The sequence below is a fragment of the Doryrhamphus excisus genome, chromosome 11, assembly GCF_030265055.1.
Source record: "Doryrhamphus excisus isolate RoL2022-K1 chromosome 11, RoL_Dexc_1.0, whole genome shotgun sequence".
NCBI lineage: Eukaryota > Metazoa > Chordata > Actinopteri > Syngnathiformes > Syngnathidae > Doryrhamphus > Doryrhamphus excisus.
Window position 1 is genome coordinate 894088 of NC_080476.1, and position 18068 is coordinate 912155.

Consider the following 18068-nt stretch of genomic DNA (forward strand, 5'->3'; position numbering starts at 1 on the left):
CATCTAGACAGAATGTCAAAAGTGTAGTTACTTTCCATTGTGCTCGCAAATGAGTAAAGTATCAAAAGTATCTAGATTTTAAGTTGAGAACAGATTTTAGAGCAAGAAGACCTGGTATCGGAAGTATAGACGTTTTGTATCGATCTGCACAGGTCTGTGGTGGAGGTGCTCGCCGGCGAGCTAGCTTGTTTTTTAATACGTTATAATAGTGGCATTACCTAAATTAACCAGTTCACTGACAGAAGTAGCCATCGAGTCGATGTTCTGTGTTATTCCTAAGCAGCAAATAAACCAACATATTATCATATTCACCTATTATCGCTTCCAAGGACGTGTAATGATTAACACACGTAAAGCCTAAAGTTGACGCTGATTCTTATGGTTTGTACTCTGGCTGTAGTAGAGGCTGTTTGTATCACGCACCAAAATCTAATAGATGAAATGAATGCTTTTTTCCAATTATTCGGCGATACGAATGGGCAAAGAGCTGTTTACACGTTCAGAATCTGGACAGTTAGCGATTCACTGGTGTTACTGTACATTCGGGTTGCATTCGCTGCCCATTTGTTGGGTACGATTGCAAAACATTCGTCGTATGAATGTAAATTTTATTGACGTGTTATCACAAGTACATTCACAATACACCTGTTTTTATAACTACATACCGTACCAACCATACGAATTGTATCGATCCAAACGTTTCTAACTTAAAATGTAATGCTCTTTTTTTCCAGACAGGGTTTAATTGAATTTACTTCATTTACTGTGGCGACCCCTGAAGGGAAAAGCCGAAAGAGAAAGAAGACTGTTTTTTCCAGACAGGCATTGAAGGCAGCAGTGGGGTTGGCTGACGTTAGCTTTTCGCTGTTATGCTATGAGTTGAGCCAACTTAAGGTAAGGCAGACCGCAGAACTTTTGGGTGTCAACGAAAACAAGTGTTTTATTGTGTTTTCTCGAGGTATTACATGACTGTATTCCAGTGGCGTGTTCTCAATGGTAGCTCGTAGAGAGTCGTTTGTGCAGCTTTTATTTCCGCAGCCCGTCACTTGTTGTGGTAGTTAGCATTAGCTTCGGAATTATAAGGTAACCTATTACATTTATGGAATGGAAACATGGCACCGACCGCATCGGTAGAAACTGTGAGCAAACCCAAGCATAATGCGCCGAAATTGCGTTGTATGTTCGTCGCAGTAGTAACAGTAGCGGCAGCTACAGAGTAAACGTAGCCAATTTGCTTAATATTAGCGTTAATAATACAGCTTCCTTTCAGTGACTGAATACAGTGAACTGGACACCTTGAAGTTAACAAGTTATTTAAGGAACATCATGCTCCTACATTAGCATAATTCAACATTGTCTGAAAAGGAGTAGGAAGAAGCAGAGCTGATTTAACCATCTTCACACCATATCTTTTATATGTTGACACTGTGTTTCGTTTGCGTACATTTCTTTAGATATCGTTCATTTGTTATTCACTTCCTGTGTGAAAAGGAAGTTGTTGACAAAGGTATTCAAAGTAATGGCACAATGTAGTTTGTGCAGCGTTAAGGAAAATTAGAAATAAAACTGTTACAATAAGGATAAAAATGAGTAATGAGATAAAAATGCAATCAAAGTAAAACAATGGCAATACGTTTTGTGTTCCTGTTCAAATAAATTAAATAAGATGACATTAAATGGGGGTAAATAATGCATCAGAGTAAATGTATCAATAGTGGGGTTGTCTTGTATTGTGCAGTAAAGATGATGTCATCATCAGTATTTGTCCCATTCTTTGATGGCTTTGCATTCCTTCCGTCGTCCTATTTCACATTTTGTGCGTTCCTTGCGATATTGGTGTTGCATTTTGTCAGATTCTCATTGCTGTAGACGTTTGTTCCTCTGTGATTGGATGGCGACCAGTCCAGTGGTGTACTCCGCCTCTTGCCCAAAACCAGCTGGGATAGGCTCCAGCCCAACCCTAGTTGGACGAGGTGTTGCAACGGGGACCATATATTAGCAAGATTGCTTTTCCTTTCATGAGGAACGCAACGCTCCTTCCTGCATGCGGGTATTATTGAGATACAGCGCAAAACCAGTCTATATTAATATCAACAATATGGTTGTTTTTGATATCGTGCTTAAAGTAAATGGACAGCTTGAATACATGTAACTCTTGGATGAACATAGTCGTGCTTAACACGCACTAAAAGAAGGAGTGTTTCTTACTTTGTTATTCCGTTCACACCTAAACTAATTGCATCTCTTGCGCCGTGTACATGTATTTGTAGTGCTGGGAATGCAGCCGCCGCTTCCACCTGAGGTGGTCAGAGAGTTAGTGTGCTCCTGTCTGCATAGAGATCCAGTGGCAGCAGATCTTCGTTGCAGCCTGTTTGTTGCTGCCGCACAATACTACAGGAGGGACTCTTTGCTTCGACCCTTCCCTCCTCAGTACATCCACGAGGACGCGAAAGACTTTGATGCACTGGTAAGCGACACATCATTTGATGCCGTACATTTAAAACCCCCTGGAAGTACACCCTTCATACACAGCCTGTCAAGCAATAGATGTTAACTATCTACTGACCATTTTCATTTTGTAAAAAGGCTAAAAAAAACTTAGCCTTGCAGCATTGACTCAAAATGTGCCCATGCTACCTCAACATTAAGACACAAATATAACTCCATAGATGTGCACCTCCAAAAATAACATTCAAGCTGCAGCGACATGGCTCATTCGGGTCGACTACTGTAACACATTGACCAGTCACTCAAGCCCCCACCACCATCGCTGTTGTGTTGCTCAAAGTGTAGTCCGGCGTCCGCTCATGGCTCATTTGTCATTGCACCGCTAAAGAAACAAAATAGACAAAAAAAATTGAGCAAAAGGTACAATAACAAAAAGCTGAAACTTCTCCACCAACAACCAATAAATACAAAACTATGGATTTTAAGACAAAGCATTAAGTTTACCTTAAAAAACAAAAACAAAATCTACAAGTCTACAAAATACATATACAACGCTCTGTACTTAAAGGAAAACTGCAGTTTTTTGGACTTTTGCCCATCATCCACAATCCACATATTTCTCTCTTTTTTCTATACGTTCTGATGAGAGTAAACAATGTTAGTATGAGTTAGCTATCATTGCATGTAATGGGAACCTACCTATTTTGACTATGAAGTCCTCTAAAAAAAATGAACACATTTATAATAATCCTGTGGTCATGCATTCATGTTAAATTTTAATTCTAGACACATTGATTTCACAACGGCCGTATGGCTAACGCTACTTCCGACAACAGCAGCAGCATAGCTACAGCGATGACACTTAAAATGTCCGCTCTCATTGAGATGTCTTCCAGCACAAGATGTGTGCGCCACACGCAGGTAAAAAATGCTGACAGCAAACAAGTATCTTGTTGACTGTTGGTAGCGAAATTGAGCGCTAAGTATCCACTCTTCCATCTGTGAGTGACGCTGAGACAAGCGACTAGCAATGCGTCGTGTTACTCTGCCAGATAAACATAGCTTTTTGTGTTAGCTGCTACAATAACAATGTAACCATGTAGCAATGTAGCTTAGTTAATATACAGGTCAGTTATGTAAATGAAACACTCTTGGTGTTTTTTTTTTTGGTAGGGCTTCAGCGTCAAAATAGGTAGGTCCCAATATGTGCATTGTTAGCTAGCTCGTACTACCTTGTTTTCTCTTGCACAGAAAAGGGAAATAAATATGTTTTATGTTTCACATAAGGATTATAAGCAGATGATGAGCAGAATTCCAAAAAAGTGAAACACTTCAAATACTTAAAAAAAAAAATAATTACAAAATAAATATATTCAAAGCTTTATATTTAAAGCATTAAATACAATTCTCAATCCTCAGTCCTTTGTATTGAAATGTGGACCCTTATAGAGCAGCGGTACACAATAACCTGCGCAGAAAGCTTTCTAGATCTTCCAGAATCTGCACCATTCCAGCTGTATTTCCGTGGAGCTCAGGAGCCAGACGTGCGGGCACCACATTTACTAAGTGGAGACAATCTTCCCACAACGTCGATAGTGGGAATGTGTCATTACAGATTTTTAGCGTTGTGGAGGAATTTTGGCCCACTCGTCTTTGCAGAATTGTTGTCATTCAGCCACATTGGAGGCATTTCCAGCATGAAGCGCATTTTTATGGTCATGGCACAGCAATTAAATAGGATTCAGGTTAGGACTTTGACAAGGCCACTCCAAAGTCTTCATTTAGTTTTTCTTCAGCCATTCAGGGCTGCAGAATGTTGTTTTCAGCCTGACAGTTGGCCAGGTTTTCTCCTTAAGATTTTTTGTGAGACAACAGACTTCATGCCCCATACTACCACCACATGTTACTGTTGCTATGATGTTCTTTTTCTGAAATGCGGCGTTACTTTTATGTCAGGTGTAATAGGACCTGCATCCACCATCAGACCTTTCCTGTTGTCATCTGGCATCCGCATTTTCATGTAGCTAATCCGGAATGTGTATCTCCGTTATTCCATATTTTAATGATTAGTAGTAGTTCTGAATTATAGGCGATGTCAGGTGATTAGAACATGACCATCACGGGAAATGTTGTTTTTAGCCACATGATAGATGGGTTCAAAGTATGAGGGAAAAAATAGTGGTGATAAGTTTCAAAATAGGGTCAGTAGCTGGACATGTTGATGATGTAAAGGCATGACAATGATTTTTGTTTCTAGCTGGCCGATGTGAATTCTTTCCCTGGTGTGAGAGCGTTGGTTAGACTGCGACCAGGAGAGGGACAGCACCATGTAGCCCTCACACACTGGATTCTCTCTTCTAAGAGCTTTGCTGTCAAGACGCTACAAAAGGATGAAGTACAACATTAACGCTAATATGCTCATACCGCATTATTTTCAACCGCCCATCCAATCATCTCTATTTCTCCTGTCTCCACCAGTATGCCAAACTTTGTGCCCTGACAGAAAACGACGGCGTTTCTGCACCAGTGCCAGACTTCCTGTTTGAGTTGGAGTACTGCGACCAGTTGAATGCGAGGTTTGAACGGACCAGAGCGGGCAGAGATGTCTTCTACGCTTTCCATGGAAGTCGCCTGGAGAACTTTCACTCCATCATTCACAACGGGCTGCACTGTCACCTCAACAAGGTCAGTCAGGTCCTGGGCTTCACCTGAAGCTCTTAACACGTCTACGACTAAGCATAATTCATCTTTTCATGCTGACCGGTCTAGGTGCTTGAAATTATTAACGATACAAAAGGTGCAGCTTTTTGTCTCCCATTGCTATTAGGAAGCATAATTGTGGTTTTTCACAACACTGTAAGGCTGGGACCAAAACTCAATTCCTATATATATATAATACGATAACCTGTCATGATAACAAATTTTGCTGTGCAATAATTGTGTGACAAATTATCACAGATATTTCATCATTTTGCCAACATTTTTTATACCATTTTCCATTAAAGGGGACTATTAATGCTCATTTTTGTCCCTTTGTATAGTATTGGGGACTCCTTTAGAGCAGCCACACGCGATAACCCGCGCAGAAAGCTTTCTAGATCTTCCAGATTCTGCACCTCTATGTGCAGTGTTTCCACGGATTTCCTGATTCCGACCCAAATGGTCTATTTATTTTATTCCACGCATATGTCCACCCATATAAGTACGTCCAGATCGCTCTGACGTCGCAAAACTGTGTTAGAAAAAACTCTCTGAAACTCGAGTGTTCAGAGCCATCCCAAACTTCTTTCAGGGCTCACTTCCAAGTGCTCAAACCTCGTTATCTGAAACTTTGGCATGACTTTAACATGAGAATACAACATTCTAACATGATCCTTTTAGTAGATTTCCAATATTTACAGGTCAGAAAAGTTGAAAAAAGAATAACAGGTCCACTTTAATCGTTCTTATGGGAGGTGTAATGAACATTCGAACCACTAGATGGTACTCAAGTATCATATACTAAGTGAACTTCAGTCACATGAGCTTGGCACAGACGTCATGAGCCCATTTTTTCATTATTTATATGGCAAATAATGCGACCACATTGTGTCAAATGCAAAAAAAACTATAATTACTCCAGATTTTAACATTATAATCAGAATGTCGAGAGGTTTTAAATACAATACATTGACAAACAACCTAAATTCAACATGTAAGATTTAAGCTTTTTGATGTCCTTCAACAGGTCTTCTTTCACTCTGTTTATATCGTTCAGGAAGTGCTGTTTGTGACATGGTAATTAGTACCGCCTGTCAAATATTTCTGACAAATTAAAAAAAGACAACTTGGGGAAAGGGGTATGTTTTGGTGTGCTGTGCTCTAAGAAGCTAGTGCAGGGGTCTCAAACTCGCGCTAGTTTGAGGCCCCCAAAGTTTAATGTTGAAATGACAGCTTAAAGCTGTGTGCACACCGGACACAATGAACATGATTTTGCCCCGCCCATACTGTTACCCCGCCCTGTTTTGCTTTGGATTAGCAATGAAGCTAAAGGCTTATGACGCTGGGTACAAATAAATGCAGGAAATGATTTGGAATAAAAGGGAAAATCCACGTCAAGATAAAGCATCTCATCAAACATGTTGTTAAAGTTACCACGCTGCTCCCAGATGGAACTGAGTACCATGCTAACTTGCTAATTGGGTACAATTATTACGTTTCATTCATGTTCATGTTAAAGGTTAAATAACTGTTAATACTGTACATTTCAATCTGAAAAAAAATCATTTCTCTACCAACTGTATGTGGTTTCTTACGTTTTTCTTATTTGCTGTTTTATTATTATTTTATTTATTTATTACAGATTGATTGATTTATTGTCTTTATTCTTAATTTGTTTATTTTTTTTGATCTTATTTTGTGTATAGAAAAATAAAAATGAAGATATTTGAGAACAGTGGAATGTTTTATCAGATATTTTGGTGTGGAAAAGCGGAACCAAAGTAGTGAAAAAGTGTAGGGTATAGCAGAAGCAAAAGCATTGAAGATAGTTTTTTTATTGATTTTTTTCCAGTTTTTAATAAATACGTTTTTTTTTTTTTAAACCTGATGCGGCCCGGCTTCACCCAGAACCTAGCTCCGGTGGCCCCCAGGTGAATTGAATTTGAGACCCCTGAGCTAGTGTATGCTATAGGGGTGGAGCCAAACCCAACTACGGTACTCGGAACGGCATGAATACTTTTTTTTTTTTTTTTTTTTTACAAATAATTATTTCTAACAAATACACTTTAAATGTTTGTATTCAGGAACAATTAAAACGTTTTTTTTTTCGTGAGACCGCAGTGCATGCCCGGATCAGCCAATGAGTAACTGGTGTTCAGCAGTAGGGGGTGGAGACAGAGCAGTTTGCCCGCCCCTCACAAGTTGCTGTGGCAGAGGAGGAGGATGAACTTAGTCACATCCGTATTTTGTAAACATCCCACCTTTCACCTCAACTGGGAACTTGTGTAGAATTGGATGCACGTTCATGTTCTCAATTAACATAATTGAGAGTAGTTAGTAGTTTTTGGTTCAGCCATCGATGAGGTAATGGTTGTTATGTTTTATCCTTGCAGGTTCATTGGGAGATTTATGAAAAAAAAAATTGGTCAATTTATTCCTAGTTAATTAATATGATTTGTATTCTTATTTAATTATATTATTAGTTATAATAATTTGACTTGAATACAAATACTAAAACAGTAATAAACGGTAAAAAAAAACTTGGAATGATGTGTTCTTCATCCGCCATGTATACCGCTCCATGTTATGTCCAAACGACTCCATTTTAGTTTCATCAGTCTACAGCACCTTATTCCAAAATGAAGCTGGCTGAATAGTTGAGTGATCTGCACCGAGATCAGGTTGGAGGTCTTTGGAGCTGCTCTCTGGGTTGGCTTTGACTCTTCTCATCCTCCTTGGCCTCTGCTTATCTGAGATTTTCTTGGCCTGCCACTCCGGGCCTTAACTAGGACTGTGCCTGTGGTCTTCCATTTCCTCACTATGTTCCTCACAAGTGGAACTTGACAGCTGAAATCTTGCTTTTGACCTAGCTTTTGTATCCTTCCCCTAAACCATGACGTTGAACAATCTTTGATCTTTTAAGTCTACCATCATATTCGGAGACGATGCAAAGAGGAGAATAACTTCCAATTGGCTACCTTAAATACCCTTTCTCATGATTGGCTTCACTTGTGTATGTAGGTCAAGGGTCAGTGAGCTCAGCAAGCAAATTCTGTGTTCCAATAATTAGTGTTAAAGGTATTCAAATCAATGAAACAACAAAGGTGGCCAAATTTAGGCACCTGCCTACTTCTGTTGAAATAATTATTGCACACTTTCTGTCAAAACTTCATTTGACTTCTCATCTCTCACCGTGTTGGTCTGCTATATGATATATTCAACTGGAATGGCTGATCCCAACAACCAGTCCGTCCCATAATTCTAATTATGTGATTTAACACAGCCATAAGGGGCTCGCATAGCTTGGAAATTGATCTTTAAAGACATGAAATAGTGCTGGCATTTGAGGTGTAAGGTTGATAAAGTCTGCTGACTTGTTGACCTTTTGTTCTTTTCATGCCACGCCCAGAACTCAGTGTTTGGAGAGGGGACCTACCTCACCAGTGACCTCAGCATGGCCGTCCTTTACAGTCCCCACAGCAGCGGTTGGCAGGAAAGCCTCCTGGGTCCGCTTCTCAGCTGCGTTGCCTTGTGTGAAGTCATCGACCACCCAGATGTCAAGTGTCAGGTGAAGAAAAAAGGTGCGTAGCGCTGCTTTGCGGGCATCTACACGCAGCTGTAGGTTTCAACATCTTCTGCTCACGTCTCCTTCCAGACTCTAAAATCATTGACCGCCGGCGTTCACGGGCCAAAAATAGCGAGGGAGGTGAGGTGCCACAGAAATACTTTGTGGTCACAAACAATCAGCTCTTACGTGTCAAGTACCTGTTGGTTTACTCCCAGAGGAGACACCTGTCCAGGTAAGAGCTACAGGACACAAACAACCCCTACATGATAGAATGAGACATTAACATTAGAACATGAACAAACCTTTTCATTTAACGGAGTCAAACTATGGAGATGTGGATCGACTCACCGTCTGCAAAGCTCTCAATTTACTGGTCCATCTATGTTCCCACACTCCCCGATGATCAGGAACTTTAGGTCATGACCGAAAAAGGAGGTCACGGATACGAGCGGCTGAAATGAGTTTCCTCCGTAGGGTGGCTGGACTCACCCTATGAGAGAGAGTGAGGAGCTCGGTCATCCGGGAGGGGCTCAGAGTAGAGCCGCTCCTCCTTCAAGTCGAGAGGAGCCAGGTGAGATATCTCGGCCTTCTGGTCTGGATGCCTCCCTAGTGAGGTGTTCCATGCACGGCCAGCCAAGAGAAACCCCTGGGGCAGACCTAGGACATGCTGGAGGCATTACGTCTCACAGCTGCCCTTGGAACGCTTTGGGGTCCTCCTGGTGGAACTGGAGGTGGCCGGGAACCGGGAAGTCTGGACTTCCCTACTGAGACTTCTGCCCCCGTGACCCGAATCTGGATAAGCAGAAAATGGATTAACATATGGGTGCACGCTCATAACACAGAGCACCGTATATTGGGGACCACCTGTATAGTGACGGTGGATATTGGATTGACATGATGATTGTGGTCTGATGCTGTATTTTTATCCCCCACCCAGACATTCCCACAGCACCTCCTGGTTCCTGAGACACCACTTTGCCATCATGATGAGTCTCTACCTTATGCTGCTCATTTTCATTGGCGCCTTCAACTCCAACACCTTCATATCTTTTTGGAACAGACGATTCAGCTGACAAGACAAAGCTCAATCTTTTTCCTTTATACTCAATTCCCTTTGCAAACCCAGCATATACGGTACATCTTATCAGTGATTCATAATTCTATTCATAAATCAGGCCGTTTTATAACCTTTTTTTTAGAAATACAAGGCATTCAAGAAACGCATTCCAACATGTTGTGATGATGTGTACGATTCTACACTGGTACTAGGTATCAGTACTACAGTACTACTGTACTACTGTAATGTTTGGCGAAACAGCCAAGCACCAGACTTAGTGGGCGGCAGCTGTGACGACAGTGAAGTATAAAGATCCTTTATGGTCATTAAGAAGCTGATTTAAAACAATAATTGAAGGATAATCAACTACAGAGTATGTTACCCTTCCCATTCTGTGTTTTGAAGGCGATCTGAAGGTTTAAGTCCGCAAGTCCGCTTATTGTAGGGCTGGGCGATACTGTACGTCCGTATGAAATCATTCACTGCCAGCCATTTTCAGAGAGGAGAGCTCCATACTGACAGACTTTTTGGACATTTAGCTCAACTTTCAACTTTCAAGACCCACAAAATATTGAGTTTTAGGACTACGTAAACGTTGGAACTATGGAAAGAAAAAATAGTTTGTTTGTAGCCCTTTTCTAAATCAGCGATAAAACAAAGGGCGGTTTCAGCGAAAAGACCTGATTTTGACCAAAAACCAAAAATAGAAATGAGCTTGTTTGAGCTATTTCGCCCTACCCTTCATGATCCCGACTGTCTTAAATTCACACACAAGATGCATAAGATTTGATCTGTAGCTCCCGCGGAAAAATGATGTCGATAAACGTAACTTTTTTGCTGTAAATCTTGCTATCTTGACGCAGACGTCAATGACGAAGGAGCAGAATGAAGGAACTGATCTGCGGTGCGGAGCCGGTCAGAAAAGGAAAAAGCAGTGGCTCAGTCATTTGGAGGTACTTTTCACCACCTTACCTTAAAACTTTTTTTATGCTGATGTCAGGCTGATAATTATCGGTGCCGATTACTACAAATGTCATTTTTGCAAATTGACCAAAATTGGCTTTAAAAAACCGACCAGTGTAGAACATAATTAATACAAACAACATAAAACATACTTAAGCCAAGTTGATGAATCACGTCAGGGATGCTATAAAATGTCTGCGATGCAGTTGTCATTTGTTATGTCATGGGTCGAGCACCGCAGTTCTTTACCCCCCCAAAAAATACAGTGATAGCAGTTTTGTGGTTGAATATGGCCTGTTATTTAGTTTTTAAAAAAAAGCACATTTAAGCAAATTGTATGTATTCTAAACACTAAATTAAGCATTTGCTAGAATAAAAATGGCTAAATGAATGAAAATACAAACGTAAGGTATTCAGAATATGTATTGTTGACTGTTGATGAGACAAAAGCCACCGCCGGAAGTAGGCTGTCATGAGTTACATCTTATTTATGTCTAAAATGTCTTATTTTCTATTTTTATGTCTACTATATTGTGTGACTATGGGGGGTTTATTCCATGTCTATAGGGCTCTAGTAATGCAAAAAAATGTATTTGCTGTGCTTAAACTATGCAAATATTTCATTTATTCAGAAAGAATCATGCTTTGCTGAAATTCACTTATCACGATCGGGTCTGGAACCAATTAATTACAATAAGCCAGGGTTTGCTGTCTTGGGTATTACGAGTGTAAAGGTGATTATAGGGAGTTATTTTATATCTAGAGGACTCTAATAATGTTAAAACCCGTATTTAGAGTGTCTTAAAGAGGTTTTTTATGCTCTAACTATGTCAATTTATAAATAAGGAATGCTACTTTACGGAAATTCACTTATCATAGTCATGTCTTGACCCAATTAACCGCCCTAAATGAGGGATTACTAGAGCGGGAAGAGGCTGGGAATGGGGGCACCCCCATTACAGCCCCTAACTCGCCTCCCAAGCATATGTCATCAATGTTACAAATGATACTTATTATTGTTTTAATATTTACGGCGGTTTTATGCTCAAATGACTGCATGAAGTCTTAATATTGAGCACCCCCCCTTTTCCTTTTATTATTCTTAGCTTTTATTACAATGTACACGGGTTAGCTTCTATTTACACTTGACATTTGAGAATGTAAAGATGTTACCTTAAAATGGCTTATTCACGCAATAAATTGTTTTACGATGCTGACAGGTTGACTCTGGAACAGATTATTTGTGTTTCTGTTCTGCTGGGGGTTCTAAATCCTAACAATTGGCAGTGAGACCAATGAAAAACAGAAGCAACTGAAAGCCCATTTGAGCCAGCACTTGGTGACGAAGGCAAGGAAAAAAACCTGGGACAGAACCCAGGCTCTGTGGGGTGGCCATCTGTCTCGACTATTTGGGTGGCCGTATAAAAATAAATACAAAAATAGATATTTTTTATGTGCCTTTCCATGTCCACACTGTAGGGCCACTGTAGCTCCGCCTCCCTCTTGGTTTCAGGGGTGTTTAGCCCTTAGCACTTATCCCTTACCCTCAGTTTAAGGACAATTGGGACAACACTTGTCGTGAACGTGTAAAACCAAGGGATAGAATTGGGATTCAAAGGGCGTCATAAAACTGCCCCTTTGTAAAATCACATAGGAGCAGACTTCCTTATATGGGCGTGTCTGTAAGCAGATAAGCACTCTGCCCTCCCCTAAGCGCTGCTCGTCTTGCTAGCAAAGCCACATTTTTTTTTTACAATTCCTAACGCTACCATCCGGCACAAGTGGTAGGAGTTCCTGATTCCCTACCGGCAAAAGAAATACATTTTAATCTGTCAACGGCATTTCCCACTGGACTGTTTATGAACATGGGCCACCATGGAGCTGGACTAGCCCACAAACTTGCTGAAGCCTGACGCCTTTCCAACGTTACTTGGTGGTGTGGAAGAGTCAGAAGAGCCAGCAGTAAGTCATTGAAGTAGTTTATCAGGGTCCTAACTGTCTTTATTTTGGGCTTGTCTGTGTAGCATTGTAGCATAGAGGAAGCAGGGTTGCTAATAGCCTTTTCCCACCACAATTAGTGGCTCTACCAGAGATTGATTTTTTTTACACACTGGTAGTCCTGCAAAACACATTACACGTTATCAACGCTAAAATGCTAAAGCTACTTCCCATTGAGAGACGCCTTGACGTAACCTCTTTTCTTGAGACTGTACAGTCACTACTTCGGGATTGGATTTGGATCCAACACATGGCAGTATGTTCAAAGCGGACATTTTAAAAGGACTCCTATAAAGTTAGTGGCACAAAGCTGAAAGCTGTCTTTATATGCATTGGCAGTGGGTGAAATCGCCGTTTATTATCAGCAACAGTTAGCGGCACAAACCGGAAGTGTTTCTATGTATGCACTCGGCAGTGTGACCAACCACAGCAAAGTGGGCGTGCCTGGAGGCCGGCCGTGGGTGGAATACATTAATACAGAGCGTTTTCGTGGGAACCACAAAAGCCAAAGAAATACAGCTGAATAGGTGCAGATTCTGGAAGAACTGGAGCGCTTTGTGTGCTGGTTTTAGTGTGTAGCTACTCTATAGGAGTCCACAACTCAATAATACAAAGGGATGAAAAATTAGCATAATAGGAATTGGAGAAGTTTGGGAATATGAGCTTTTAAATAATTTGGGGGATTTTTAAAATAATAATTCGGGCTGTCAAAGTTAAGTTTCCTGTAACGGCGGCAATTTTTTTGACACGCGATTAACATGTGCTCCTCCTGTTTGACCCTCGGCCCCCACCATAGTTTGGTTGAAGCACAGTAACTCTGTAGCCACAAGCTGGAACAAATATTGATGGCAAATGGAGAAAGAAAAGAGTATTTAGATTGGTAACGTTAGCTTCAAAGCCCTGGTAGATGGCTCTTGTAGCAAGACCAAGGTTATTTATATCTACTGTCGCTGTGTTTGACTTATCCTGGATTACATAAATTTCTAAGTAATAGTTACAGTATTGCAATTAAATAATATTTACTGTAATATAATGACTACTGTCTATGTATTTTAATGTGTTTTAAAAGAGAAATCAAATTATTATTTTATTGTTTTATGACTATTGCCTTATGTTTTAGGTATTTTCGTTTGTACATTTCATGAAGGAATGGTCCATTGAGGCAATTCTTTAATAATAATCCTTTCTGAATCTTCCTAAATAGGCTTTTTTAGTCACAAACATTTAGAATTTAAAACCAGTATCATAAATAAACAGATCTTATTTTGAACTGACACTATAATAAAAAAAAAAACATATTTGTGTTAGTGTGAGAGGTCTCCTTTGCTCACATTTTAGTATTTGCTGAACGTTTGTGGGCGAGTTTAAGAGCTAATGTGCTAATAATACAGAAAATAGTAATACAAAAATATGCTTGCTGACTGTATTGTTTTAAATAACGCCCTTAGTTCCGAAATCGATATCTTTTTACATCAAATTTTGATGTCATGATCGTTGTCTTTGTACATCAAATCATTTCCTACAAAGAGATTCCCCCTACTTATTATAGAGAAACGTATTTCTATCTGCGATTAAATGCAATTAATTGTTAGTTAACTATGGACCAAAATGTGATTAATCGCGGTTAAGTATTTTAAGCGATTGACAGCCCTAATAATAATATAATGAAGAAATTAAGTTCGGCAACATGCCCCAAAGATGATTATCATTCACAAGTGAGGCGATATTTGTGGTCCTACGCTTCACAGACGTGAAGCTATTGAATGTAAATGTTGAACAAGTGTACTTATTAACAATTATTATTATTTTTAAAATTCCCATTTTTTTTTAAACACATATTTCCAAACTCTAAATTAAATAATAAATTATAAAAATCAAAAGACAGCAGGACAGCCCTGACGTCAATAAAACTATATACATTTCATATTCTCTTATGAGAAAAAGAGTGAGTGAAAATGTTGACAGTCATATCTCGGAGCGTCAATTTGTGAATAAACATCTGAAAAGGCATTTGCATTGTTTGTGACTCGGTTAATGATGCCGTTGCAATACAACGAAGACCAGTAGATGGCGCCATAGGAAAAGTGTTGACCCCACTACTTTGTTGTGGCTATGAAAATCAATATACTGTATTTTCATGTATTGTATGATTTTTTTTCAATCAAAGAGTATTTAAGCAAGAGTTAAGAACAGGATTAACGACATTTTTATCACACATACATGTCTTTATTTTGGGGAAACTTGAAAAATGCTTATGCATTTTTTTCTGGATTCTGCCTTCCATCATGGCGGCCAAACCTAATACGGAAGTGGATGCTGAGTCGGCGCCCCTATTGTCGGTGTTGCGCTTGAACGAGATCATTTTTCTAAGAACGTTGAACTGAACACAACGTGTTTGTCAATAAATAACCTGAAGTCGTTAAGATTGTGGGAATCAGTGCCGCTGTTGAGGTCCAGTTATTACCCGACGAAAGATATTAGCACATTAGCATTGTCACTGTCCACATTTTACCAGCAGGCGGCGCTACGTGCAAAGTACTCGACTTGCGTCACACTGTATTACCCACGAAGCAATGCGCGCGCCTGCGTAACAAAACAGCCATTTTGTTTGTATTTAGCATGCAGTTACTTGATTTATTGATGATTTATTGACGATTGTGATGATGTATTTATGATTTATTAAGTGCTTGTCTGCCTGTATTGTATTGTATTGTATTATATATGTTGGCAACAGGAAAAACGTCAACAGAGACGTTGTTGTCATGGGCTCGTCATGTGACGGTCACCCAATCACGTGTCACCATCGGCAGCTCGCTGGGTTTATTGATTGCGTGTTTGCGATTATTTTGACTCCATTGTTCATCAGACGACGATCCGATGACAGCTTTTGTTGACGGGCTGCCTTGCGGCAAAATGCTTCGGAGCACCTTTTCAAATCCAAGAGCGGCTCTGCTCCACCCCTGGCAAGCCATCACACATATTGACACCAAAATTATAGCTGGAGATGCACAAACACACCTATTATATTATAGAGGGTACGCGGGGAGTCATAAGGTCTTTGATTGGATGTTTACAAAGGAGTGGCTGCTACATATCGACCTAAGACAAACGTGAGAATCCAGTATGAGGGAAAAGAAACGGACACAAAGACAAACCAAACCACGAGTCTACAATTAAACCATGAAGTCATGCGTGGATTTAATATCCAATGTCAGGCGTGTGGTGCTGATGTATGTGTGGATTATTCGTTGCGTGCTTTCTATATACATTATCTGGCTTCTTCTGCACCAGAGAATCTTCTATTTATAATATAATATACTCTTGATAGCCATTGTTTTATTGTTCAAGCCAGCATGCCTTGCGGGAATTTGAAAATGACAATTTTAAGTGGTTGTTTATCACCCACTTAGTTGATTGATGTGATGTTAAGCGCGGGAATTTTGTGTTTTCATTTCGTTGCACCGTGAGCGAGTACGTCATTCATGTGGCCTGCCTGTCAAGAGGTTTGTCAACTCCTAAGATGTGGCATAGAAAAACCATTTATGACATCCCACGAACGTTATTAGCCGTCTTGTAGATATAAAACCTTAAACTTTATACCTTAAACCGTATTAGGAAAGCAGGAAGTGAACAAATGTAACAGTTAGTGATTGTAAAAGTACCAGATGGAGGGGTAGGATTTAATAAGCTTTGCTTCTTCCTACTCCTTTTGGACATGTGGAACAGGGAACTGATTATGGGATGCAATCCATTACCATTACCATTAAAACATAACTCCTATAATAAACTTGTATTCCCAATATAGTCAACGTAATAATAAGACACAATAACTCACTGTTAGCCTTGTTCTTGTGGTACGTATATCAAATGTAATGCATGATGGACATCATCCATCCTCACTATGATGTTTGTCATTTGACACACACGTTAAGATTACTAATCTTTAATATTTCCATGCTTTATTATGGACTGTCATTTTAAACTGGACACGTTGTAAAATCCAGCTTCAGTGGTCTCAAACACGCGGCCCGCCGGCCAAATGTGGCCCGCAGGACACTAGTTTGAGGCCCCCGCCTTGATATGAAAGTTTAATGTTGGTGCGGCCCGCGCAAGTTTGATATGGATGCTGTATGGTATCATGTACCCAGAAAAAAATATTACGTTTGATTCATGTTCATGTTAAAGGTTAAATAACTGTTCATAGTTATCCTCCCTATCCGTGTGGAAGTGGTAAGTTTTTGGCTATTTAAGTAGAAAGGAAATAACTTGAAGGCTACCGTTTAGGTGGCTAGCTCTCTAGTTTGCGAGTTAGCATGTGTCTCAAGACCCTGCAGTTGCGCAATATGTTGTAAATAAAAAGAGTATAAATGTGACTATAGTCGTGTTTTGTCATGTCTACAGGGCTCTAATAATGCTTTGTTCATTTTCATCTGAAAAAAATCATTTGTCTACCCACCAACTATATGTGCTTTCTTAACTTGTTATTATTTGCCCTTTTATTATTATTATTATTATATTTATTACTGATTGATTTTCTTTATTCTTGATTTGTTTATTTATTTTTCATCTTATTTTGTGTAGAAAAATAAAAAGTAAGATATTTGAGAACAGTGGAATGTTTTATCAGAGCTTTTATTGTAGAAAATCGAAACCAAAGCAAACTTTATTCATTTTTCTGTTTTTAATAAATGCATTTTTTTTTTTTTTTTTGAAAACCTGATGCGGCCCAGTCTCACCCAGACCCTAGCTCCAGGGGCCCCCAAGTAAATTGAGTTTGAGACCCCTGATCTAAAGCGTCTAAGTCAAGGAAGTCATCCTTTTGTTACATCAGCTGGACTACCGTAACTCACTTCAGATGGGTCCTCCCTTCATCACCTCAGAGGGACCAAACGCAGGACCACATAACCCCTGTGCTATACCTGCACTGCTCCAGTCTCTGGCAGGCCACGGAATCCAGGATAAGTCAAACACAGCCACAGTAGATACAAATAACCTTGGTCTTGCTACAAGAGCCATCTACCAGGGCTTTGAAACGAACTTTACCAATCTAAATACTCTTTTCTTTTTCCATTTCCCAGCAATATTTGTTCCAGCTTGTGGCTACAGAGTTACCGTGCTCCAACCAAACTACGGTGGGGGCCGAGGGTCAAACAGGAGGAGCTCACTTTAATGGCGCATCAAAACATTTGCAACATTTCCGTTAACCCTTAGATGCCCGAGTGACTGGACCCTACACTCTTCCATAAGTGGGTCAAAAATCACCCATACTAGAATCAATGCCTTTTTATGCCAATTTTGCCATTTTGGTTAGGAATAATCACTTGTATGATATTT

At 39.9% G+C, this 18068-nt stretch overlaps 1 protein-coding gene across 1 annotated transcript; it reads left to right on the forward strand.

The window, feature by feature from the left end:
• The first annotated feature begins 143 nt into the window (after window positions 1-143).
• Window positions 144-11953, forward strand: parp16 (poly (ADP-ribose) polymerase family, member 16). Its single transcript, XM_058087896.1, has 7 exons — window positions 144-894; window positions 2271-2467; window positions 4706-4843; window positions 4927-5133; window positions 8558-8729; window positions 8804-8948; window positions 9654-11953. The coding sequence occupies exons 2-7, from the start codon at window positions 2279-2281 to the stop codon at window positions 9787-9789; spliced, it is 987 nt and encodes a 328-aa protein (XP_057943879.1). The 5' UTR covers window positions 144-894; window positions 2271-2278; the 3' UTR covers window positions 9790-11953.
• The last annotated feature ends 6115 nt before the right edge of the window (window positions 11954-18068 follow it).

Excerpts from the sequence above, each read along its gene's own strand:
- parp16 (XM_058087896.1), top strand. The coding sequence starts at position 2,279 with ATGCAGCCGCCGCTTCCACCTGAGGTGGTCAGAGAGTTAGTGTGCTCC. Across the intron at positions 2,468-4,705 it reads CGAAAGACTTTGATGCACTG|CTGGCCGATGTGAATTCTTT; the intron begins GTAAGCGACACA and ends TTTTGTTTCTAG. Across the intron at positions 5,134-8,557 it reads TGCACTGTCACCTCAACAAG|AACTCAGTGTTTGGAGAGGG; the intron begins GTCAGTCAGGTC and ends TGCCACGCCCAG.